General features: G+C 42.3%; 1 protein-coding gene across 2 annotated transcripts in view; it reads right to left on the reverse strand.

Annotated features, from left to right (window-relative positions):
• Positions 1 to 230: 230 nt before the first annotated feature.
• Positions 231 to 21004, reverse strand: part of mark4a (MAP/microtubule affinity-regulating kinase 4a) — a 34986-nt gene continuing 14212 nt past the window's right edge. The window contains exons 6-18 of one of the 2 annotated variants that reach the window (XM_080867653.1): positions 17095 to 17165; positions 16945 to 17001; positions 16278 to 16514; positions 12736 to 12855; positions 12554 to 12653; positions 12341 to 12450; positions 11464 to 11650; positions 10992 to 11203; positions 10199 to 10302; positions 7293 to 7577; positions 5217 to 5299; positions 4600 to 4644; positions 4303 to 4500 (exon numbers count right to left, since the gene is read on the reverse strand). In XM_080867653.1, coding sequence (XP_080723779.1) covers positions 4436 to 4500; positions 4600 to 4644; positions 5217 to 5299; positions 7293 to 7577; positions 10199 to 10302; positions 10992 to 11203; positions 11464 to 11650; positions 12341 to 12450; positions 12554 to 12653; positions 12736 to 12855; positions 16278 to 16514; positions 16945 to 17001; positions 17095 to 17165 — 1676 coding nt within the window. In that variant the 3' untranslated portion in view covers positions 4303 to 4435. Of the gene's footprint in view, positions 4501 to 4599; positions 4645 to 5216; positions 5300 to 7292; positions 7578 to 10198; positions 10303 to 10991; positions 11204 to 11463; positions 11651 to 12340; positions 12451 to 12553; positions 12654 to 12735; positions 12856 to 16277; positions 16515 to 16944; positions 17002 to 17094; positions 17166 to 21004 lie in introns of both variants that reach the window. The other variant, XM_080867652.1, reaches the window with a different exon arrangement.

Below are 21004 nucleotides of genomic sequence, written 5' to 3' on the forward strand. Positions count from 1 at the left end.
CCTACTACAGAACAATCAGCTCAAATGCACGTGCAAGTGTTTGGACCATACCAGCTCACCGCCTGCTCTGCTACACAGAGCCTCGTCTCTGCGACCTTGTCTTCTTCGCCGCAACAAGTCTTGTAATTCTTTGACTGCACCTCATACTCTACGCTGTGGTATGTTTTACGGCATATCCAAAGGCTTCTATAAACTCAAGATGCCCTCTTGAATGAGTGCTGAAGCTATCCTGTTGCAACAAGGTGGAGTGAAGTTACTGTGTCTCACATGAGCCCTTCTGTTACTTTTTGTGAAGGGGGGTGGGGGATATTCTGGCATTTCATTTAGCAACTCATATCTGAAAAGTGACTGTGTGTGTCTGCATTTCACAAAGCTTCCAGTCCAAGGTGTGCATCACATTTCATTTTTTCCAGTATAACCCAAACTCTGAACTCATGCAAGATTGCAGCTTGGTTTTGTTCCCCATTATCACTGACAGAAACTGCTTTAATCTAGAATTACTTCCCTTGCTCTAGCTATAAATAAACCTTGAGCTCTAAGATATATACTATATTCATATATTTTATATACAGCCATCAACTGACTGATATAAATCCTGTTTTTTTTTAATGATATTATTCTAAAAAATAAATAAAGTACCTGTGCAAATATCCACAAATCGAAGTGTTTCACATTTAAGACATTGGCGCCTTCCAGTGGCTAGTTCTGGGTATTACCTATACAGGTACACTGGAAGGAGCTGATTCAAGTCAAAGCAAAGTGCATTGAGGTCTATATTACCTAATGCTAATATACACCACAATGAAAAACGTCCAGGGAGAGGACAAGGACAGACTCCTGATGTCCACTCTGGTGTCTGCTTCTCACCCTGAGGGGGAGGGCAGGTCAACATCGACTTCCCCTGCTGGGCTACGTGAAACAGCAAACACCATACTGGACTGAAAATGTAGAACAATGTGAGAGAGTGGATGATGGCTGACCATTTCCCTGCAATAAAGAAAGACGAATGCTCGACCGGATAAAGTTGGCGGTACGTATGGAGGCGGCGAACAGAAGGTCAGCGATCCCTGTAAAATGTAGGGGTGGGAATGGAGTGGGGTGGGGCTGGGTGGTGGGGGTAGGTCACCATGAGCAAAGCCACAACTGAGAGACAGTATTAACAGTAAATCAGCAGCCAAACAATATGATCTCTGTAGCCTACGCAAATATCACAGTACATTATTCACTAAAAACAGGGAGGGAGAATAGAAAGCTCTCGCACTTTTCTCTCTCTCTTTTTTTTGTTTTTTACTTTTTTACATTAAATGTGTATTTTATGAAGGCGCTGGGAGTAGTTCACTTTAAAGGCAACTGGACTAACAAGAAGAAAACACTGTCCACACTGCCTTCGTCGTGCCTTTCCGAATACAGAGCGCTCCCCCCTCCCCTGATCCCCACGGTCATCAGTAATGGACAGAGCAGTTAATACACGTACCACAAGAAAAAGAAAAGAAGAAAGAAAAAGGGCGGGCGTTAGAGGAGTGCACGCCGCCTCTGTGTGTGTGACGGCGAGTGTGTAATCCAAGCGCTTGCGCTGCTGCTTGGCCGATCCACTTTTTGGCGTTTCCCACCGACAGAACTGAGGCGACGACTAAAGTGAGATCACGACTGAGGTGAGATCGCACGGCACAGAATAGAAGCGGCAGAAGAGCTGCCCTGCACTGAAAATACACCAGAAATACTGAATCTCTCTAAGTCTGTGGTGGGGTGAGTGACGGCCCACCTCTGCTAATGACAACTGACTTATTACAAGGCTGCTAAAGAAAAGTGAAGGTTGGTGAAATCTAAATGACTCGGTTGGGGGTCGGTCACAAATACTGAAGGACGTTGATTTTAGCCAATTTTAGCTCCTGTATTTATTATAGAGGGTCATTAAGGACAACTTACTGCACCGAATTATCATATGTAATAATTTAAGAGCGTTATCCCAGCAAACATAGTGAAATATAAATGATGGACATAGCCAGAGTGAAATCAGCAAATGGTTTTTAGCTTTGCATTCTGAAGCCTCAATGGTAGCTTTGTGGCAGCTGCCTTAATAGAATCTTTTTGCCCACACATTATTGCAGTGGACTGCATACAGGTCATACAGACTAACACATGGATACAGCCTCTGTGGCTGACCTATTGGTTTTTGGATTATTCGGGCAATTCTATATTATTTGCCAGATTATTTCTTTATAAATTATCCAAAAGGTACCAATACCACAAACATAGTTCAAAGATCCAGTTCAGTAGCTCATATTAACAAAGATTGGCAGACACCAATGAGCTACAGTTGCACATCTGTTAACACATCTGTAAAGGGACTGTAAAGGCCAACACTGTTTCTGTACCACAGTGCAAGCATGCTATTAAGTGCTGTGAAGAAGATGAGAGTCTATGGAGATTGATTCACATTTGGAGCCTGCCTCAAGTGGCCACTAGAAGAACTGCAGTGTTTGGCACTTGAACTTTTTTTCATTACTGGAGGTTATAACTCGGTTACTACCGGTAATGGGAAAAGAGCACCATCTGTCTTCCCTTTTTTCAACCCACGTGATTGACAGCTTAATTTTGACAGTAACTGTTGGCCTTTTGACTTAAGCATAACGTAGTTTGAGTCATAATTTAGGTGTCATAAATTGGTTTAGATTTAGTTTTGACTGGTAACAGTTGCTCCACACCATTTCCAAAGGATTTTTTTCTTTGACATCAAATGCAAAATGTGTCCACATGTCTGATCTTCTCTTCCTCCCAAGTGCTGGATATTTTGAGTCTCACATAAGAAACAGGGAGCATGACAGCTAGCTGTGACGTAGTTGTACCATTTCACAGTGGCAGATCATATATGCGCATCTAACCTTTCTACACTTCTACACAACTTCATTAGTTCTGATTGGATCTCATCTCTCCAGGATGTTTTCATATCAGTTTTATCTGTGGATGAAAGTGCATTTCATCACATTTTTTGTCCTCCTGCATTAGCTTTTATTTAGTTATCGCCTTGTTTATGTCTGAAAAAGCATTTTGTTGATGACTCTCTGTGATAAATGATCAGCTGATCAGGATAAGAAATGTTTCCCTCGTGGTGAGAATGTTTTGTCCTCTCTTTGTAATCAGCACATTTTTCCCTTTGGAACTATTTTTCAACCCATGTTGGATGTTTAGAATGAGCACTGATCTAACTCACCACTGAAATGTTTGCTGGGATAATAAAAGGAGGAAATCAGCTGGACTGATTTAGCGTTAAAGAAGGCTGAAAAATGGAGCTTGACCTTACAGTTACTACTGACCGACATTAGCTAAATTTGAAGCGTCTGCTCTCGTCACTCAGAGAAACTAATGTGACTGAGAGGCCATAACTCCGTGCTGCACTCAAGCTTCTGACTGGCTGTTTCAACGGCCCGTCAACCCCATCCCCTGACCTTAATCCGGCGTGTTTGTCACTGCTGTATTTACCCGACTCAAAGCAACGTAACACTGCGGCTGCTCGTCTGATTGCTGAGTTGGACCATTTCCTTGTTTGTGCATGTTACTATTTCAGCAGGATAACTATCGGTGAGGGGGGAATATTAAAAATTTAAAAAACAAAACAGTAACACAATGTAAAGGTGACATATAAAAAAAAAGTGTTAAAAAAAGGATGGATGAGGATGTCAGACAGACAGGAGGTGATTTTCTGCAGTGGTGAAAGTGACAGTGAGTAAAAACAATGACCAGAACAATAAATAACAAAATAAAGAGTCATTATGGCTAGGAGTAGCAATAAAAAATATTCAACTTATTCCATCTGATCCAGGTCCAGTGGGAGCAGTAGCTCAGGGAAGGGAAAGCTGAGCTGTGTTGGGTAGGGTGGAGAGAGAAGGGGGCAGGGGGTAGGAGGGTGGATGTTTTAGTCTGTATGACTTTACGGATCAGGTGTGTGTCTATCAGTGTGTGTGTGTGTGTGTGTGTGTGTGTGCGTGTGTGCGTGCAGGGGGGAGGTTAGTCTTGAAAGAGACAGAAGGAGACATCTTTTCTTTCGGGTCCAGCCCCTCACCTCTTCTCTGTTTTTTTGTTTTCCTTTTTTGATTTCCTTTGCGCACATACATCAACAACACTCACACGGAACCACGCACTCGTATGCAAACGCACCCTCTCGATCAAAGTTCAAGGTCCTTAGAGATTTGGGTGGCAATGTCCCGAAAAGCTAGCGGCGCCCCCCAGAGTCGCGTGTAGCGCACCCCGTTAGAAGTCTCAGAGGTGCCTGTGGAAAGATGGCACACCTCGGCCTCGAAAGCCACGCGGCCCCCTGCCACGCCGTGGGTGCAGGAGAGCAGAAAGGGGCCGGCGTGGTGGACCTGGCAGCCACATCCGAGAGCTGCCTCCCGCAGAGCCAATACCACCTCCGCAGGGTCCCGCCGCCCGCCGCCTCTCAGATCCCAGCCACGTCCGACGGCCCGGGGCTCGGACGCTTTTTGATACCCAGGTAGATGGCAACTGAGGAGAGGGAGGGAAGAACAGGAAGAAAAAGGTCAGACATCTGACATCCTCTCTGTTTCTAAACGCTATCGACACAGGCAGAACTTATGTACTTACCTTGTGACCGCAAATCTCCTGATTCCCTCAGATTCATTTGTGACCCTGTTGGACAAACAGGCATCGTAAGAGGTAATCCACCAGAGCACAACGAGCCTCATGATGAGACGGCATTAACAAGTGGATATTAAATGTGGAACTGAGCAAGCATCAGCAACAACAAGCATGTGATGTTGCAAAACAACTTGTCCTGACAAAGGCACTCCTCACTCACTCACGACTTCTAAAGCATGCAGATATAAACAGTTTCCTTCAGCTTCTGTGTTACGACGTTTTCATTTTACTTACTTTCATTTACTCAACTTCACATGGAGAAAACATTAAATGATTTTTACCCCACCAACCACAAACTGGAAACACTATTCCTACAGGTATACACGGGATGCTAGTGGATAGTCTTTATAGACGATGACACTGATTCTTCCTTGATTGCAACCATGCTTGAAAACAAGTGTGTGGGACCTGGACAGAATGAAGACCATTCACGAGGCATGCAGACAAGCAGTATGAAAAAACATCAGGCATTTCTGAACTTGAGCAAATTCCAGTGTGAGCAGGCAGACAGGAAATGGGCGGCACAGGCAGACAAGAAAGAAGAGCGAGACATGGAAACTTACTAACTGTTTTTGATCCTTGTGGAAGAGTACAACCCGAGACTGATTTGTTTGAGCCCTGGCGCTTGGACGGGTCAAGATTGACCCTGATGCCATGACACGGAGAAAAGAGAACGAGATAAAGATGGAGAAAAAAGAGGGAGTAAAGGGTAAGAGCAGGGGATTTGGGGGAGGAGTAAGAGAGAGTATAAGTGAATCACAGGAAAGCAAGTGGTGGAAAAAGAGTGCAGCGCTGCAGCTGATTGGCAAGGATGAAGCTGAGGTTTGATAAGATTAGACGTGTGATTATGATGACTGGGAGGGAGAGGGGATAATCCGGGGCCGCAGCAGGGCTTGCTGAAAGGCCTGGGTGGATAAAATGTTTTGATAAGCATGGATCCATCCCAGGCTGTGCTCAAGATGAAACACAGAACTTTACATCAACTCTACATGACTTTGTTTCATGCATTTGACGTCCTTGGTTTGAGTTCATAAGAATCTTACACCAACTGGAACAGCAAAGAAAGCCATAAACAAAAATCAAAAAACAAAAACATGTGAGAGACACTTGTGTCCTTTTTTCAATAACCATATAAGAATATGGAAATTGAATAAAAGCTATGTACATGTAGCAAGGGCTACACTATGAGGTAGTGTAACAGATTCATTATTAAGACTGTTTCCTACTGTGCTCAAAATTAATAAGATCAAGTAAAATGGATGTCTCATGTCAAGCTCTGTAGTGAGCCAGCACAGAGGTTTTATCCTTTTTTGTTCTTCTGCATGTTTATGGATTAACACAACTTCAGTCACGAGTGAGAAGCAGCAGTCCAAGACAAACGGCAGCAGCTGTCTTGAGAAGTGAAATTTCCCAAGAAGTACTCTCACCCAACGTCACATTAACACAACATAATACCAACATAGCGTTAGCTTAGCATACAAACACGTGTATATTGGGGGTGTCCAAATTCATAGGCTGCATCCTCCCGAGGGCCCGGCCTTCACAGTCTAAGTGGGCCGGGTCCTCCGAAGGCCAGGTAGGCGGAAGTGAGCAGCTGTGAAACTGGACGGTCTAGCCTTCAGTTTTGCGTCATCGCTGCCTCGGTGGAGTTTAATAAACTTGGCCGTCTGCTCCTTGCTATCTAAAATATAACAGGACCCTGGTGTAAATTCTCGATCATCTCACACTTCTGTTTAATCAGTTTTCCCTTTGACATTTATTCAGCTGTAATCTCAGCCAAACCGATTTACTCATGAACAAATAAAACACTGAAAGCCAAACAATAACATCCTTCAACTCTGGGGAAAAGGAGCACGCATTTGGAGGAGTCTATGAATTTGGACAGCCTTCGTCGCGTTGCTGTGACGTAATCGGCCTACAAATGTGGCCTCAGGAGGATGCAGCCTATGAATATGGACACCCCTATTATCTTCTTAATAAGTAGTAACTGCTAATGTTATAGCAAGTGGTTTCCACAAATGTATGATGCAGGGAGAAGCTGTGAGTCTGCTTCTGTTAAAAGTAAAAAAAACAAAAACAAAACAGCTCCAGCTTTCTTAAAAAGACTACAGCTTTTGTAGAGTATAGCTTATGTCAGTGCTTAAGGATACAGGTAACAGAACTACACTCACATACTACAAGCTACTGTGTTCAAAGCCTAACCAATGAAAATTTCAAGTCATTCAGGAAACGACCAGCTGGTTGATTTTACTTGAATTTGTAATATTTAAAAAACTTGAAGGCGTTTGGAGGTGAACTGGAGCACAGCTTTTATAACGTGCTTCTAGTCTTTATGCTAAGGTAAGCTAATGTCTCATAGCTCATTTATATTGAAGGAATACATAAGCCATACTATTAAATGTTCTCATCTCGAGCCATTACTTTAAACAATATCATTCTATTGATTATTTATTATCCTATCACTTGCAGAAGAGGCGGCTTGTACAAAGAGCAGTTTTCCCAGGCTGTAAATACTTTCCTGGTTAAATCAAAGAAGTTTTGATTTCATCGCCTAATGAAGACCTACAAAGCTACAGAAACTGTCATGTTTCTTGTATTCAGCAGTACTACTATACAGATCACACGTAGTGCAAGTCTACCTGCGAGTGAGTTTCGAGGTCAGCTTGGTGAAGAGGTTGGAGGTGGCCCTGGTGCGGGCATGGGTCAATGGGCTGGTGTCGTGGTGCGACAGAGTGGGTGAAGTGGGCGGGGCCGAGTAGACCGGGGGACCACGATCCCTCAGCTGTCCCCCGTGAAAGGTGCTGCGGATTGTGGAGCCTCGAGTCAGGCGGCATCGGTCTGAGGAGGAAGATGAGCCTGTAGCTCCAGCTGCAGAAATGCTGAGCGTGGAGGGAGACGCTGCCGGCATGCGGTGGCCCAGGGAACTGGAGCGAGGAAGAAAAATAAACAGGATTTAGTCTTTAGTCTTATTGACTTATAATTTTTGATAATCTGGCCTTTGAGTCTGACGTCATTAGCCGTTTCCGGGTCCAAACTCCGCCTCTAGTCCCAAAATCAAACAAACACTGACAAACTGTCTAAATTCATCTTTAATAAAATGATCAGTGTAGCTTCTTCACAAGGTGTAACAATTAAGTTTAACATCCAGGCATCCATGAAAGCAGGATTTATGGAGTTTAACGGCGTTGGGAGTTAGCTCGCTAGTTTCCATCTAAAGACGACATAACATGTTCTGACTCAGGGATTTCTGAAAAAATTACACAATTAGAAAGTACAGCAGTGATGTTTGTAGGGTTACTGAGGGGGGACTAGCTGGTATATAATGATGTGCTACGTAGTGGCTAGCTACACGGCTATGGTTAGCATAACATAAACACATTAGCACAGTGAAGCTGGAGGATGAATGCTAACTTTTTTCCACTTGATAAAAGTTAACGTGAGGGTTCCTGATGGTTAAGGACAAACGCAATCGCATTTCAGGATGCTGTAAACGGACCAAACTCCAGTCAGGAGAACAACTGAGATAATCCATCCACAACACAAGGTTAGTCATTAATACAGTGGTTTGCAAAAGTATTCGGCCCCCTTGAACTTTTCCACATTTTGTCAAATTACAGCCACAAACATGAATCAATTTTATTGCAATTCCATGTGAAAGACCAACACAAAGGGGTGTACACCTGAGAAGTGAAACGAAAATCATACATGATTCCAAACATTTTTTTTACAAATAAATAACTGCAAAGTGGGGTGTGCGTAATTATTCAGCCCCCTTTGGTCTGAGTGCAGTCCGTTGCCCATAGACATTGCCTGATGAGTGCTAATGACTAAATAGAGTGCACCTATCGCTTACGGATATTTGCCATGTTAATGCAGTTATGGCGTTAAGGTCATTTTAAAGAGATTAACGCTGACAGCACTAATTGTAAGGTTTTAAAAACTGAGCTTTAAAACATGCTGTTGATGAATAGTGGTAAAAAAAAAAATCACAGTTAATTTTGCAAATTGGCCACATTATCAACAAGACAACCACGTCATGGTTAAAAGGATGTCGTATTCTTTTCAGAACGTACCAATATGTTGGCATCTTCAACTCCGTCTCCACCATCTCCAAACCATACATCACAGCAGGTCATTACCATCTTCTAAACCTTTTTACTCTTGCTGCTGTCCCACCACACACCTCACTGTCCTCATACATGTCCTGCACCACCCACATACTTTTCTGCCACTCCTGAGTTCCTCATGCTGTACCACAGTTCCTCTCTTGGCACCCTATCACATGCTTTCTCTAGATCCACAAAGACACAGTGAAGCTCATTCTGACCTTCTCTATACTATATCCCAAACCAAACATCCCATCTGTAGTGCTCACTGTTCGTCACCTGTCTTCTTAACCTAGCTTCAACAACCATAGTTTCATGGTCGACCTTTTCCCTCTACAGTTATTACAGCTCTGTACATGACCCTTGTTCTAAAAAAAGCATACCAGCACACACTTCATTCCTCGAGGATCCTTTCACTCAGACTGTGTTAAACAATCTGGTCTCTGCTAGACGTTTTCATATCTCCGCAGGTATGTTGCTTAGACTGATCCCCTTTTCATTTTTCATCCCCTTCAAGCTGCCCTCCTTGCTAACCCCCTTCATTTCTTATTTCACTAATTTTCCTCCATCCTCTCTCTCCCATTTTCTACATACATCAGCTCCTCAATATACTCTTTCCATCTTCTCAACACACTCTTGTCACTTGTTAGCCCATTTCCATCTCTATCCTTAATTCCAGCTCTGTCTCACTGCATAGCCGATTGATACAAGTCTTTTTCTCCGTCCTTAGTGTCCAGCCTCGCATGCAGCTAAATATAAGCCTCATCCTTTGCCACCTCTCTCTTTGCCTCTCAGTGCACCTGTCTACTTTCTTCTTCTTCCTGACTACCTACTTTTTCTTTGCTAACCTCTTCTTTTAAATATTGTCCTGTACTTCATCCTGAACCATCTCAATCCTTCTTGAACTCTGCGAAACGCTCTTCCTTCATCAACTTCCACCACTTAATCCTTGCCTCTGCCTTTACGCACTTCCTCTTCTTGGCCAAAGCGATCCTATAGACCTCCATCCTGACACAGATACAGTATCAGCCAGCTCTCTCCCTTTACATTTACAGCCCTCTCACCTCCACATTCCTGCCTTCTTTTTTCCTATTGCTGCCTACCAACATGCCTTCCACCTCTCCTCTTCCTTTGTCTTTGGTCAACAGCACCACATTGACTGATAGCCTACTGATTTGGTATGGTAATCTCTTGCTTTAGGATCTGCATATTTGATTCAGCCGAGATTTTATGCTGGATGCCCTCCCTGGCATAACCCTCACCCTCACCAGGACACTGACTTGTGGTGCCCTGTGACTCAGTTCGTAAATATTATCAGAACAAAGGACTAAAAACCCCAATCCAATCCACCTTCCTTTGAAGGTTAATGATACCAAATATCTGCTACCCGCTTAAAGTCTCTGTGAATCTGTACGACTACTGACGACACAAAGTGGTACCTGTTGTCTTTGCCGTTCTGCAGAAGAGAGTGTCTATCAGTTCCTGAACGGTCGGTGCACACATATGTATTCCGGCGTGTCATGGCGCTTCCGGGGATGTTATTCTATCCGAGGAGAAGAGTAATTTCAGAACACATATTAGCTTAGAGAGTTGTTGAGGAAATTAAACTGTGATTCATACAGTGAAGCTGTACTGTAATGCAAATCCATGACCTGTACTGAACTTTGACATTTTACAAAGATATCTGTTGGAGCTACATTGGAAGCAGACAGGACCACGGCTGAGTGAATATAAAACACCTAGAATGCATTTTTTAAATGTTACAATATTTATTACAATGTTACAATATTTATTACAATTTACAGACCTCCAACAAACCATTTTAACCTTTTAACAACATGAATACAAGATTTGTATCTAAAAATCTACCTTAAAAAAGGTAGACAAAAAATATATATATAGTTTTAAGGATAAAAAAGCCATAGCTTCGCGATTATGTAAATAATTATTTTAGGCCTTTCCTTATTTTCCATTATATATACACATCTATACATATATATACATATAGACATATATATGTCCTTCTGACTATACACAGCACAAGGTTTGTGTTTTTTTAACTTGTCTAAGAAGCTATACAACCTTAATGACTACTTATGTGAGTGCTAACAGTAGTAAAACTATACTTGCTGAGGAGTAGTGAAGACCAACTTTCCGATTCTTGCAGTAAAACCTATGCTCTTGGTTCGATGCCCAGCTTTCTGCTTCTTGAAGAGTAAATGTGTCACTTACCGTGGTGGCAGTCATGTCTTTGCGACGGTCTGGGATTTCAGACTTGTTGGGGTTGTTGGCACTGCTAACCATTGGACTAGAGGGAGGCAGGCTGCGGCTCCCCATCACACTGCAGCTAGCCTTGCGCGGAGGCATCCTTCCCTCCCGCAGTTCTCGGTCGCCCGTGCTGGTTGGGCTCCGCTTGGGGTGCATGACGGGCATGGAGGGCCCGCCTTTGTTGTGGAGGACAGCAGAGCACAGACACATAGGAATTCATATAAGGAATATTCTGTGGATGACTGGGTGAAAGCAGAGCTGTCACAACAGTGCTCACAGACCTAAATAAGACCCTCATTTGAATAACTGCCAATTAGAAAACCTTCCTTGTCATATCAGCCGAGACCCAATGACAGTTTGTGGTCACTGGACAAGGAGGAAGTTCGTGGTTCCAGATTTCATCACAGCTCAGAAAGAGTTTAGAAAAGAGACTCACAGAAGTCACTGTGTCGTCGCTGCCTGTGGTAGGTGGAGGCACTACGCTGAGTCTTGCTATGTGACGAAGAGGTGGAGGAGGAGGAGGAGCCAGTGGCTGAGGAGTGCTTGTTGGTCCCGTTGGTGATAGGGCTGGGTCGTACCCTCGCCAGGGACAGGCTACTAGCAGTGCGGGCGTCACTGCCGTCCTATAATGTCCCAGTGATATTGGACAGAATGATATTAGAAAGTGTGACAGTGCAGAGGGTTTGAAGAGATAAGGAGATGGTATGTAGTGATTTCAGACACAAAGATTGGAGTCAGAATTTGGAATAAGGGCTCTGAGAAGAGATATGAAAAAAGAGATTTTTGAAAACACACAACAAACAATTAAATAATATTAATTTTGTCCCATTGGACCCATTGATCCTTGCCAGATACGGTCTGCATCGATATGCACTGCAACATTGACTGAGCTAAGGAGAATGTGTGGCTATCTGGCTTTATGTTGTTTATCTACAAGCCTGGTAAAGGCATCATACTATTCTAAACTAGGCAAACTTAAACACTGATGCAAACGATTCCAATTTCTGGTGATCCAGCACTAACATCTGCACCACCGTACTGGCTGGAAAGGCGGTGCAGTGGTTAGCACTGTTTCCTCACAGTCCAAAGGTTCTTGGTCCAGTGTCTTGCATCCAGTGTGCATGTTCTCTGTGTGCGTTTAAACCAGAAACTTCATCCTCAAGTTCAAAGGTAAACTGTTGATTCTAAACTGGTTATGTGTGAAGATGGAAGGTAGATAAAGCACTGAAGCGCTGTGTGGAAAAGGTTAATGTACCTTATAGTCAAATATGCATAAATAAATAATACAGGTAAGATACATCTACAGAACTCACATCGCCTTTGCGGCCAAGCAGTAGGTAGGTAGCGGTGACCTCGTTATATTTTTGATTAAGCAGAGAGTCCTTGATTTCCTCTGGAGTGAAGCCCATCCCGACCATAACCTCTGAACCAAAAAAATAAACAAAGATGAAGGTAAGAAAACACAGATGACCTTGTATCCTAATTACATAGAGCTCAGTGGACAGGCTGACAGCCCACTGACTCACCGATGCGAGCTGGATCACTGTAGTCCTCAACAGGTTCTATATGAGGCTTCAGTTCATCCCCCTCGTACCCTGCATTTATCCACTTGTCCTTCATGACTTGCTGTAGAAGCGGAAAGACAGAAGAGCTTCACATTAGCGGGAATTTCACAACACGTCTGCTCTGTTAATTGTGCGACGCTCACCTCAAGTGTGCAGCGTTTGGCGGGATTGAGCACCAGGAATCGGCGAAGGATGCCTTCACAGTCTGTGGACATATAGAAGGGCACGCGGTACTTTCCCCTCAGCACGCGCTCCCTCAGTTCCTGTTGGCCACATCAAATACATGTTTTTCCATATTTCCTTCAGCATAATACGAGAAGAACAAGACCAGGTCATTCATGTTCATTACCAATAGTGACATATGTGACAAATGAAATATACATCGGTCTCTACCATTCCTTTAGTGGAGCTCTGGGAGGAGGGAGGCATTCATTCATTGCCAACTATTAAATTTGAGATAAAAGTTCTATTCTTCATTTTTTATTCAGCATGGCCGACTGCACGGAGTAATGATATTACAAACAGAAGACTGATGATGATGCCTTAGTGAACAAACCATCTGAATGGAGTCCTTCCATGCTGCCGAAAGTCTAGCTACATTTGCCACATCCTTTCCTCTGACAGCTGTTTACTTTGATTCTCCAGGCATTATGGTATGTCAAAAAAGATGTTGCTGAAACGGTAATGGCTGTGAACGGCTAAAATCTGCAAACATACACTAAATGAAACAGTAGATAAAAATCACATAAATGAGAAGAATTTTGAACAGCAGTCTTGAACTCAGCAACTTTGTACTATTGTTCAAACTCTTTTTAATTTTAGCAGTATGTACATATTTTTGGACATATTAAATAACTAGCCTGCTTTCTGAGAAATGCATCACCAACAAGAAGCACTCTGAGAGCCCAAACCTCCACCAAGGCAGCTCTCTGTCTGGGCAGTATTTTAATGAAATGGAAATAGAAATGGAATTGGTGAGGTCAGAGGTCAAATGTGACATCATATTTGGATGCAAACTACAAGGTGAAGGCCTGTTGAAATCATGTGTGACATCTCCAGAACATAATGTCAGCATAAGCAAATATGCACATTTGTTTTAACATTTATGATTCTTTTATTTTTATCACTTAGAGAAATTAGAAAACGTCTGAAATGCAAAACGCAAGAAAGATAATCGTGTGCTTGTTGTTGCTGCAATGTGGAAACTGCACAGAGTACAGCGCTCCACTTGCTGCATGATGGACAGACCAGATATCTACAACAGTTGTCAGCATTTTACAGCATGCAACAGTTTTTAGAGGCCTCAGTAGCTGAATGGCAACATTTATATTTGTCTATTAGCTGATTAAATATGGCCTGAATACACCACCATTTTAAATCCTATCAGTTCAGTAGTGTGATGGCTTCCTAATCAATCCTAACTCTTGTAATTAAATGCATTTTGACTGTTTTGGCATTTATGTCTGATATGTATGTGCCACCCACACTGTCTACATTTTAATAAACATGCACCAATCAGCCACAACACGGCTGACTGGTGTGCCTTGTGCTGCCAAAACCTCTGACATGTCAGGGGATGGATACAGGACCTCTGCGGGAGTCCTTTGGTTTCTGGCACTGGAATGCTACTTGGGCATCCTTTGTGGATCCTCCAAACAAGCATCTGTGGTTCAGGATTATTTGGTGCATTCAGAGGATGCTTGGCCAAATTTGAATCAGAGGATATTGCATGTTCAGTCAGCAGCTAATTGTCCTGTTTTTGAGTTATGTTTGAGGTATGGGAGGTGGTGTGGGATTTGGAAGTGCCAGGAGGGCTGTTTGGTCTGCAAATAACCCACTTCCTACCCATTTAGGTGGGTGGTACTAGTCAAAGTTACTTTCACATAAAGATAAGATAAGATAAGATAAGATAGAACTTTATTAATCCCTCGGGTGGGTTCCTCTGGGAAATTCGACTTCCAAAAAGCACAGCAACGACCGAAGTTACAGTTACATACAGAAGACGTTACAGGTCTGTGAGAGCCAGAGATTTTCCATGTTTGAGGTGACCAAATACTTATTTTCCACCCTGATTTACGAATAAATTCTTTACAAATCCTACCATGTGAATTCATGGATTTTTTTTTCACATTCTGTCTCTCACAGTTGAAGTGTACCTCTGGTCCAAATTACTGACCTCTGTCATTATTTTAAGTGGGGGAACTTGCACAATCGGTGGCTGACTAAATACTTTTTTGCCCCACTGTATATGCATCAATCTATCAATCGTTTGTAGGAAGATTCAGATAATTATTTTTTTAAAAGCTAGACATTTTAAATGAGAATAAGAAAGAAAAGTATTTCTTTGTGCCCCCCTTTCCCTGTTAATGCCCTACCGGCCCCCCTGGCAACACTTTGCTAGACCCGCCCCTGCACAGTTACCAGCTGTCAGCTGCTTAGAAAAGGATCCTGGGGTTATTTGTCTCTCAGAAACAGTTCATAACTTCCCTTCAACTCATTCATGTCACCTAAAAGGTACCCTGTTTCTCCATCACCTGTTCAGCTCTGATGATTCAGTAAGGACATCTCCTGGTTTTATCTTCATGTTTCTCTCTCACCAGATAACCAAACCGACATCATGACCAGCAGCTTTACAGCTGTGGCTCCAGCAAACATCAGCTGATACTAGAAATTAATATTAAATAAATTCTAACAACAGCTGATCAAGCTTAAACGTGCTGCTGTTGTTTAACGCGACCTCCGCTGGTTTCCTCTTTCTGGCGCAAGGTGGGCGATAAATAAACAAGAGAGCCGATCAGCTGATCATTGATCAGTTTCATGACTGAAGTAGAAACAGGAGAGGGAGGGGGGAGAATGAGAGAAGAAGAGGCAGCTGTGCAGCACAGACACAGAATAACTCCAGCTTTGTGTCTTTTTCCATTCTAGCTGAAGTCTGGGACAAACTGTTCCTTTTCACCTCAATACGAAACGCATGATATTTTCCCTGGATACGAGACGATTCTGTTTTTTTACGGGATGGTTGGCAACTCTACTAACTAACCTTATGAATAAAATAAAGTTCAACATCAGTAACATCATAGCACCCGCCCAGCTGTATATAAACTCTGTCAAGCTAGCTAGTACGCAGTACGAGTTATTGTAACTGACTGTAAAAAGTCAGCACAACGAAAATAAACTCCACCTAAACTTGGTTTATATCTGACCCAGATAGACTGCAGGTCATAACTTCTTACCTGAAGTTCAGTTCACCTGACACTCGGACCGGCGGCCGCCTCGGGTCTCTCCTCCTCCTGCGTCCCCTTTCCCTCATCCACCTGCTGGCCTCCACCACTTGCTAATGTTACTGAATCTGTGGAAGCTCCGCGATAGCCACCACACGAAGTAACGAATAACGAGCCTATCTAAATCCCAGTAACGATTAACGCGTTCCTGATTTTGGCATAATAACTAGTTACCGTGCTCGTTACCACAATAATAACGTAGTTACTGTAACGTGTTACTTAATAACGCGTTAGTCCCAACACTGGTAACTAGAAGATCAAAGCTATTGAATAAATCAGTGATTTTAATGTTGTTGCGTACTAATGCATGAAAACCTATTGCTGCTACAATAAACCACCAAGGAAAACTCAAGTATCCCCAGACAGACAAACAGACGGATAGTTTCCTCCAGCCTTCCACTTGCCTTCAGATTCTGCCCATCAAAGGGCAGCGAGCCGCTGACCAGCGTGTAGAGGATGACTCCCAGACTCCAGACGTCTACCTCAGGCCCGTCATACTTCTTTCCTTGGAAAAGCTCAGGCGCAGCATAGGGCGGTGAGCCACAGAACGTGTCCAGCTTGTTGCCCAGGGTGAACTCATTGCTGAAGCCGAAGTCGGCAATCTTGATGTTGGCATCGGCATCCAGCAGGAGGTTCTCTGCCTGACTCACACATCCATTCACGCAGAGGAGGAAGCAGAGACGGACAGCAGGATGGAAAGGACAAGGAAGAACAGGAAAGATGGATGGGAGAGAAAAGAGAGTACAATGAGAATAAAGTTGTACTGAATACAAAGAGTGCAAACAAGGAGAGGGAAGTTGCACTTGTGTGTTATCCACTAATGCACAAGTTCAACTGGGCATGACTTATAGTGTATATATGTCACTGTGCCCACTGTGCATTTGCACATTCTACCCTCCCATACACTCATCAGTGTGATTAAAAACCCTTTACAGAGACATAGATTAAGACTTGTCAGAGATTACAACTTTGAGTTCAGGGTAATCTGTCAGTGAAATAAATTTTCTAGTCCTAGACTAGCCTTAATCCCCCTCTGAAAGTTGCCCCAGACATTCCTCTGAGGTTCCTCACCTTCAAATCTCTATGGACAATGTTCTTCGTGTGGCAGTAGTGGACAGCAGAAACAATCTGTGGACATAGAAAGACAGACACCCTTAAAGTACCGACAAGAAAATGCAACAACTGGTGTAACGTTGACACCGAGAGGTAACGTATTCATACTTGTCGAAATTTGGCTCTTGCTTCAACTTCCTTCATTCTCCCATGAGACACGAGGTAGTCAAAAACTTCACCTGTGAGGAGCATATCAGCACATCAGTCAGGTAACAAAGCCAGAAGCTTTATGCTGTTAGCTAAGTAAACACTGCTGACGTACACAGTCAATTTTAATCACATCAGCAGCTTTTAATATTTAATAAGATGCAAGCACTGTAAGTTAATTTTAATATCCACAAATCATGTAATTGCATGAAAACATATAATAAACAAATAATACATGCAGACCAAAGGAACAGTTTGATATTTTAGGAAATGAACGACTGAGGCATAACAGAAGAGGGTAGCAGCGACCTTGGCTCCATCCGAAGGTGATGAAAATCCATGTGAGAATAGTTTTAAGGTTTATCTTGTTTGATAAGACCAGACTACAACTTTGGAAAGACTAAATAATACTTCCTTCTGTATGCTGAGGCGTTGCGATGCTACAGTACTAATAGGCCTGGTATGCACATTAGCTTAAAGTGGCTAAAATTAGCACATCCTCCTAAAAAGATGGCTGTCTGTAACAATGACTGGATATTTCTCAAAGATATTTTAAAATATAAAATGCATATACGTGTCTTGTTTCATGGTCAAACTGACACAAATTCACTGAAATGTATTTAATATTTCTGTTAGGCGTTCCCATTTGCTTGTGTGACCTGTATTCACATGGCTGCCATCTATGGCAGCCTCCAACTACTAACAACACGAAGGAACATCCATAACTACTGAAGCCATACAGGTCTGGTTATGTGGGCCATAAAAACTTGATAAAAGTCTTTTCTGCACCCTACTTCAATATCACAATTATCTCACTTCCCTTTTTTAGAGACAGAATACCTCCTGACGCCTTCTAACATATAATGAAATAACATAACAAACTGCTTAATCCTCAAAACAATCAAAACATTCAGTTTTAATACTTTCTAAGCTCTTTTGTGTGTGACCACATCTATGAAAGCAGAAGGTTTGGCCACTTTTTACGTGATATAAAAATGCCACATCGTGATATCATTGCTATAGTTAACACCATGTGTATATCTTCAGTAGTGTGCATGGTAACAAGGTAAATCTGGGAATATCTTTTTAATACCTAAAAAAAGGAGCTACTTCAACAAATCTGAAAGAAAGCACAGTACTTGGCAAAATATCCAAGAAAACTGTCCCTGCAGTGGAAAAAAACAAACATATTTTACCACTTGAGGCAAAAACACACCATAAAGTACAACCAGGCTATGAAGGAGGAAATACTAGCAGCTGGTGATGTGTCACCCAAAGTAAACATATGACTCCACTGAGCGTCCCTGGAGCACTCTCTAGGTGCGCCCCATACGACAGGAAGAGCAAACAGTGGATGGAAATTACTGATGCGGTGAGATGGAGGAAAAACAGGGCTTTATGCAAATTGTTAAAAAGCTTGACCGAGGATACAACATCAGCTGGCAGACAATACTTGTCAGTTCTATTAGGTGACAAAATTAAGCAACTCCTGAGGAGTTACAGGGTTTACTTGTTAAGTGTTAAGCAGTTATTTTATCATTTTTTACACATTTTACTAAGGAAAAATCATTTGACGGAACTGAACGTGCTTTATTGATGCACAGAATTCAATGAAGCTATTTGCCGATTAGACTGATGAAATCCCAGCGGTGACAGGGATTAGGGCCCCGTTCCCTGGAGTCTACACGCTGGTGGTGGAAATGAAGATGGATGCTTTGATAGAGTCTGAGTAACATGGGAGATGCAGAGATGGCAAGAAAGGTGAATTGCATGAAGGCCTCTGCGAGGGAGAACGATCGGTGAGATTTAAAGTAAGCAGAGCGGAGGCTGATTCGGCTGAAGAAGGCAGGCAGAAAGATGATTGGACTGGACCACAGCTGCTGCAATGAGCTTGAAAGCGTGGGAAAGTGGAAGTGATGCAATGCTTAGATTAGCCACCAAACACCTGGGAAGCAGACAGATGTGTGACTACAGAGCTTCCTTACTGAACGCATAAGCTTCATTTCTATTGGAAACACCACTTTTACACTTCCATTTGACTTATGCTGTGTCACAGGCAATAATACTATGTTACTACTATTACATTGCTCCTGCTGCAGTATTTCAGTAGATTTACACTTAAAATGAGTAATTATGTAATCAATGTCAGCAGGGAAAGGATGGAAAATGGATTGCTAGATGCAAGCAACAAAAATGTTCACCGTTTTCTTTCAATATTGTAAAAAAAAAAAAAAAAATCTGATCATATATTTTATTGACATACTGTGATATCATTTTGAATTTATATCATCTACCCCTTTTCCCAGGAGTGCATGCCCCAGCAAATTCCCCACCAGTGTTAGACAGTACAAGGCTGAGAGAAATGTGAAAAACAAGACCAACAGATTCTACAGGACTCAGTTAGCATTTTAAATGTTAAAGTTCAGTCCCAAAAAGAATGAACGCATGGCTTGTTTGGAAGGGTTGGCAAGAGAAAGCCTCTTTATTATAAAAAGACCATAGGACTTCTGGAACAATGTCCTTTGTACAGATGAGACCAAAGTGAAGATGTTTGGCCTGTCGCTACATTTGGAGAAAACCAAACAGCATATCAGCAAAAACACACTGCATCAGCTGTTAAGCCTGATGGTGGAGGGTTGATGATCTGTGCTTGTTCTGCAGCCACAGGACCTGAACAACTTGCAGTCACCAAGTCAACCACGAAATCCTCTGAATGCCAGAATTTTAGAGTCAAAGGTCAGTTTGTCTGACAGTTAACGTTAAAAGTGAGTCATGCAACAGAATAATGATCTCAAGCAGAAAATCTACAAAAGATTCAAAATGTTGCAATGGCTCAAAGTTCAGATCACAACCTGACTGAAATGCCCGAAAAAATCCAACATTTTTAAGAAGCGTGCACCAAAAATCCTCCACAAACATGTAAGAGATTTATAAAAAAGTCCTGCAGACAATGATTCATGAGAATTATTGCAGCAAAAATTGATTCTACAAGCTACTGAATCATGGGGTTTATCATGGGTTTTTCACAGGACTCCACATCTGCTTTCCTATATCTGCTCGAAAAACTAGCTGTAAATCTGTAAATATGCATCATAAAAATACTGAAAAACATAACCCAAGTCTGACCACTAATATTTCTCTACAGTAGCTTAGCTGTTGTTTTAATACTATCGTGTTTGTGCACTATTATGTACTCTTAAACATGCTGCAGGAAAAAGCATATTATGGCCTTCACAGGCATTTTACACCACTACGACTCCGTAATACTTGTTTTTTACCCCCTGACTTAAAGGCTTGTAAAAAAAACAAAACAAAACCCCACAATGCCTCTGACATTCGCCAAGGTCACAGTAAAAAAATGATATGGTCTCAGACACAACACAGAAAAATGGGATTGGTGACGAGAAATTGACACAAATAGAAACCAATGGACGCAAACAGGAAAGGGATAGTGTACAGATACGTGTGCTGGCGGGTATTAATGTGTCTAAAGTCTGTTTAAAAGCAACATTATTACTGCACTGAGGCTGCTCACTTATTTATGTTGAGGTCCCATATGCTATTAACTTTAAATACAGAGCAGCTATTAGCGCATAGCCCACAGCCATCTTTTTAAAGAGTCTGTCTATCACATATAGCCATAAAAAGGTTTAGGCACACTATATTCCAATATGTCATAGTGCCTGAACATGACATATGCATTTCTGGACAGCTATCACTTGAGTTCAATCGCCCACCAAAATTATTATATTTCACAATTTTAGATTAAAAGATGTGATACTGTAGTTTTGGTTATTTAGATGTTATTTAGGCTTCTTTAAATTAGCTTTGTTACAGAAGGAACGTTTCCTTTCATTTCTTTTGAGTTCAA

Source organism: Rhamphochromis sp. 'chilingali' (genome assembly GCF_963969265.1).
Source record: "Rhamphochromis sp. 'chilingali' genome assembly, chromosome: 19".
Taxonomy (NCBI): domain Eukaryota; kingdom Metazoa; phylum Chordata; class Actinopteri; order Cichliformes; family Cichlidae; genus Rhamphochromis; species Rhamphochromis sp. 'chilingali'.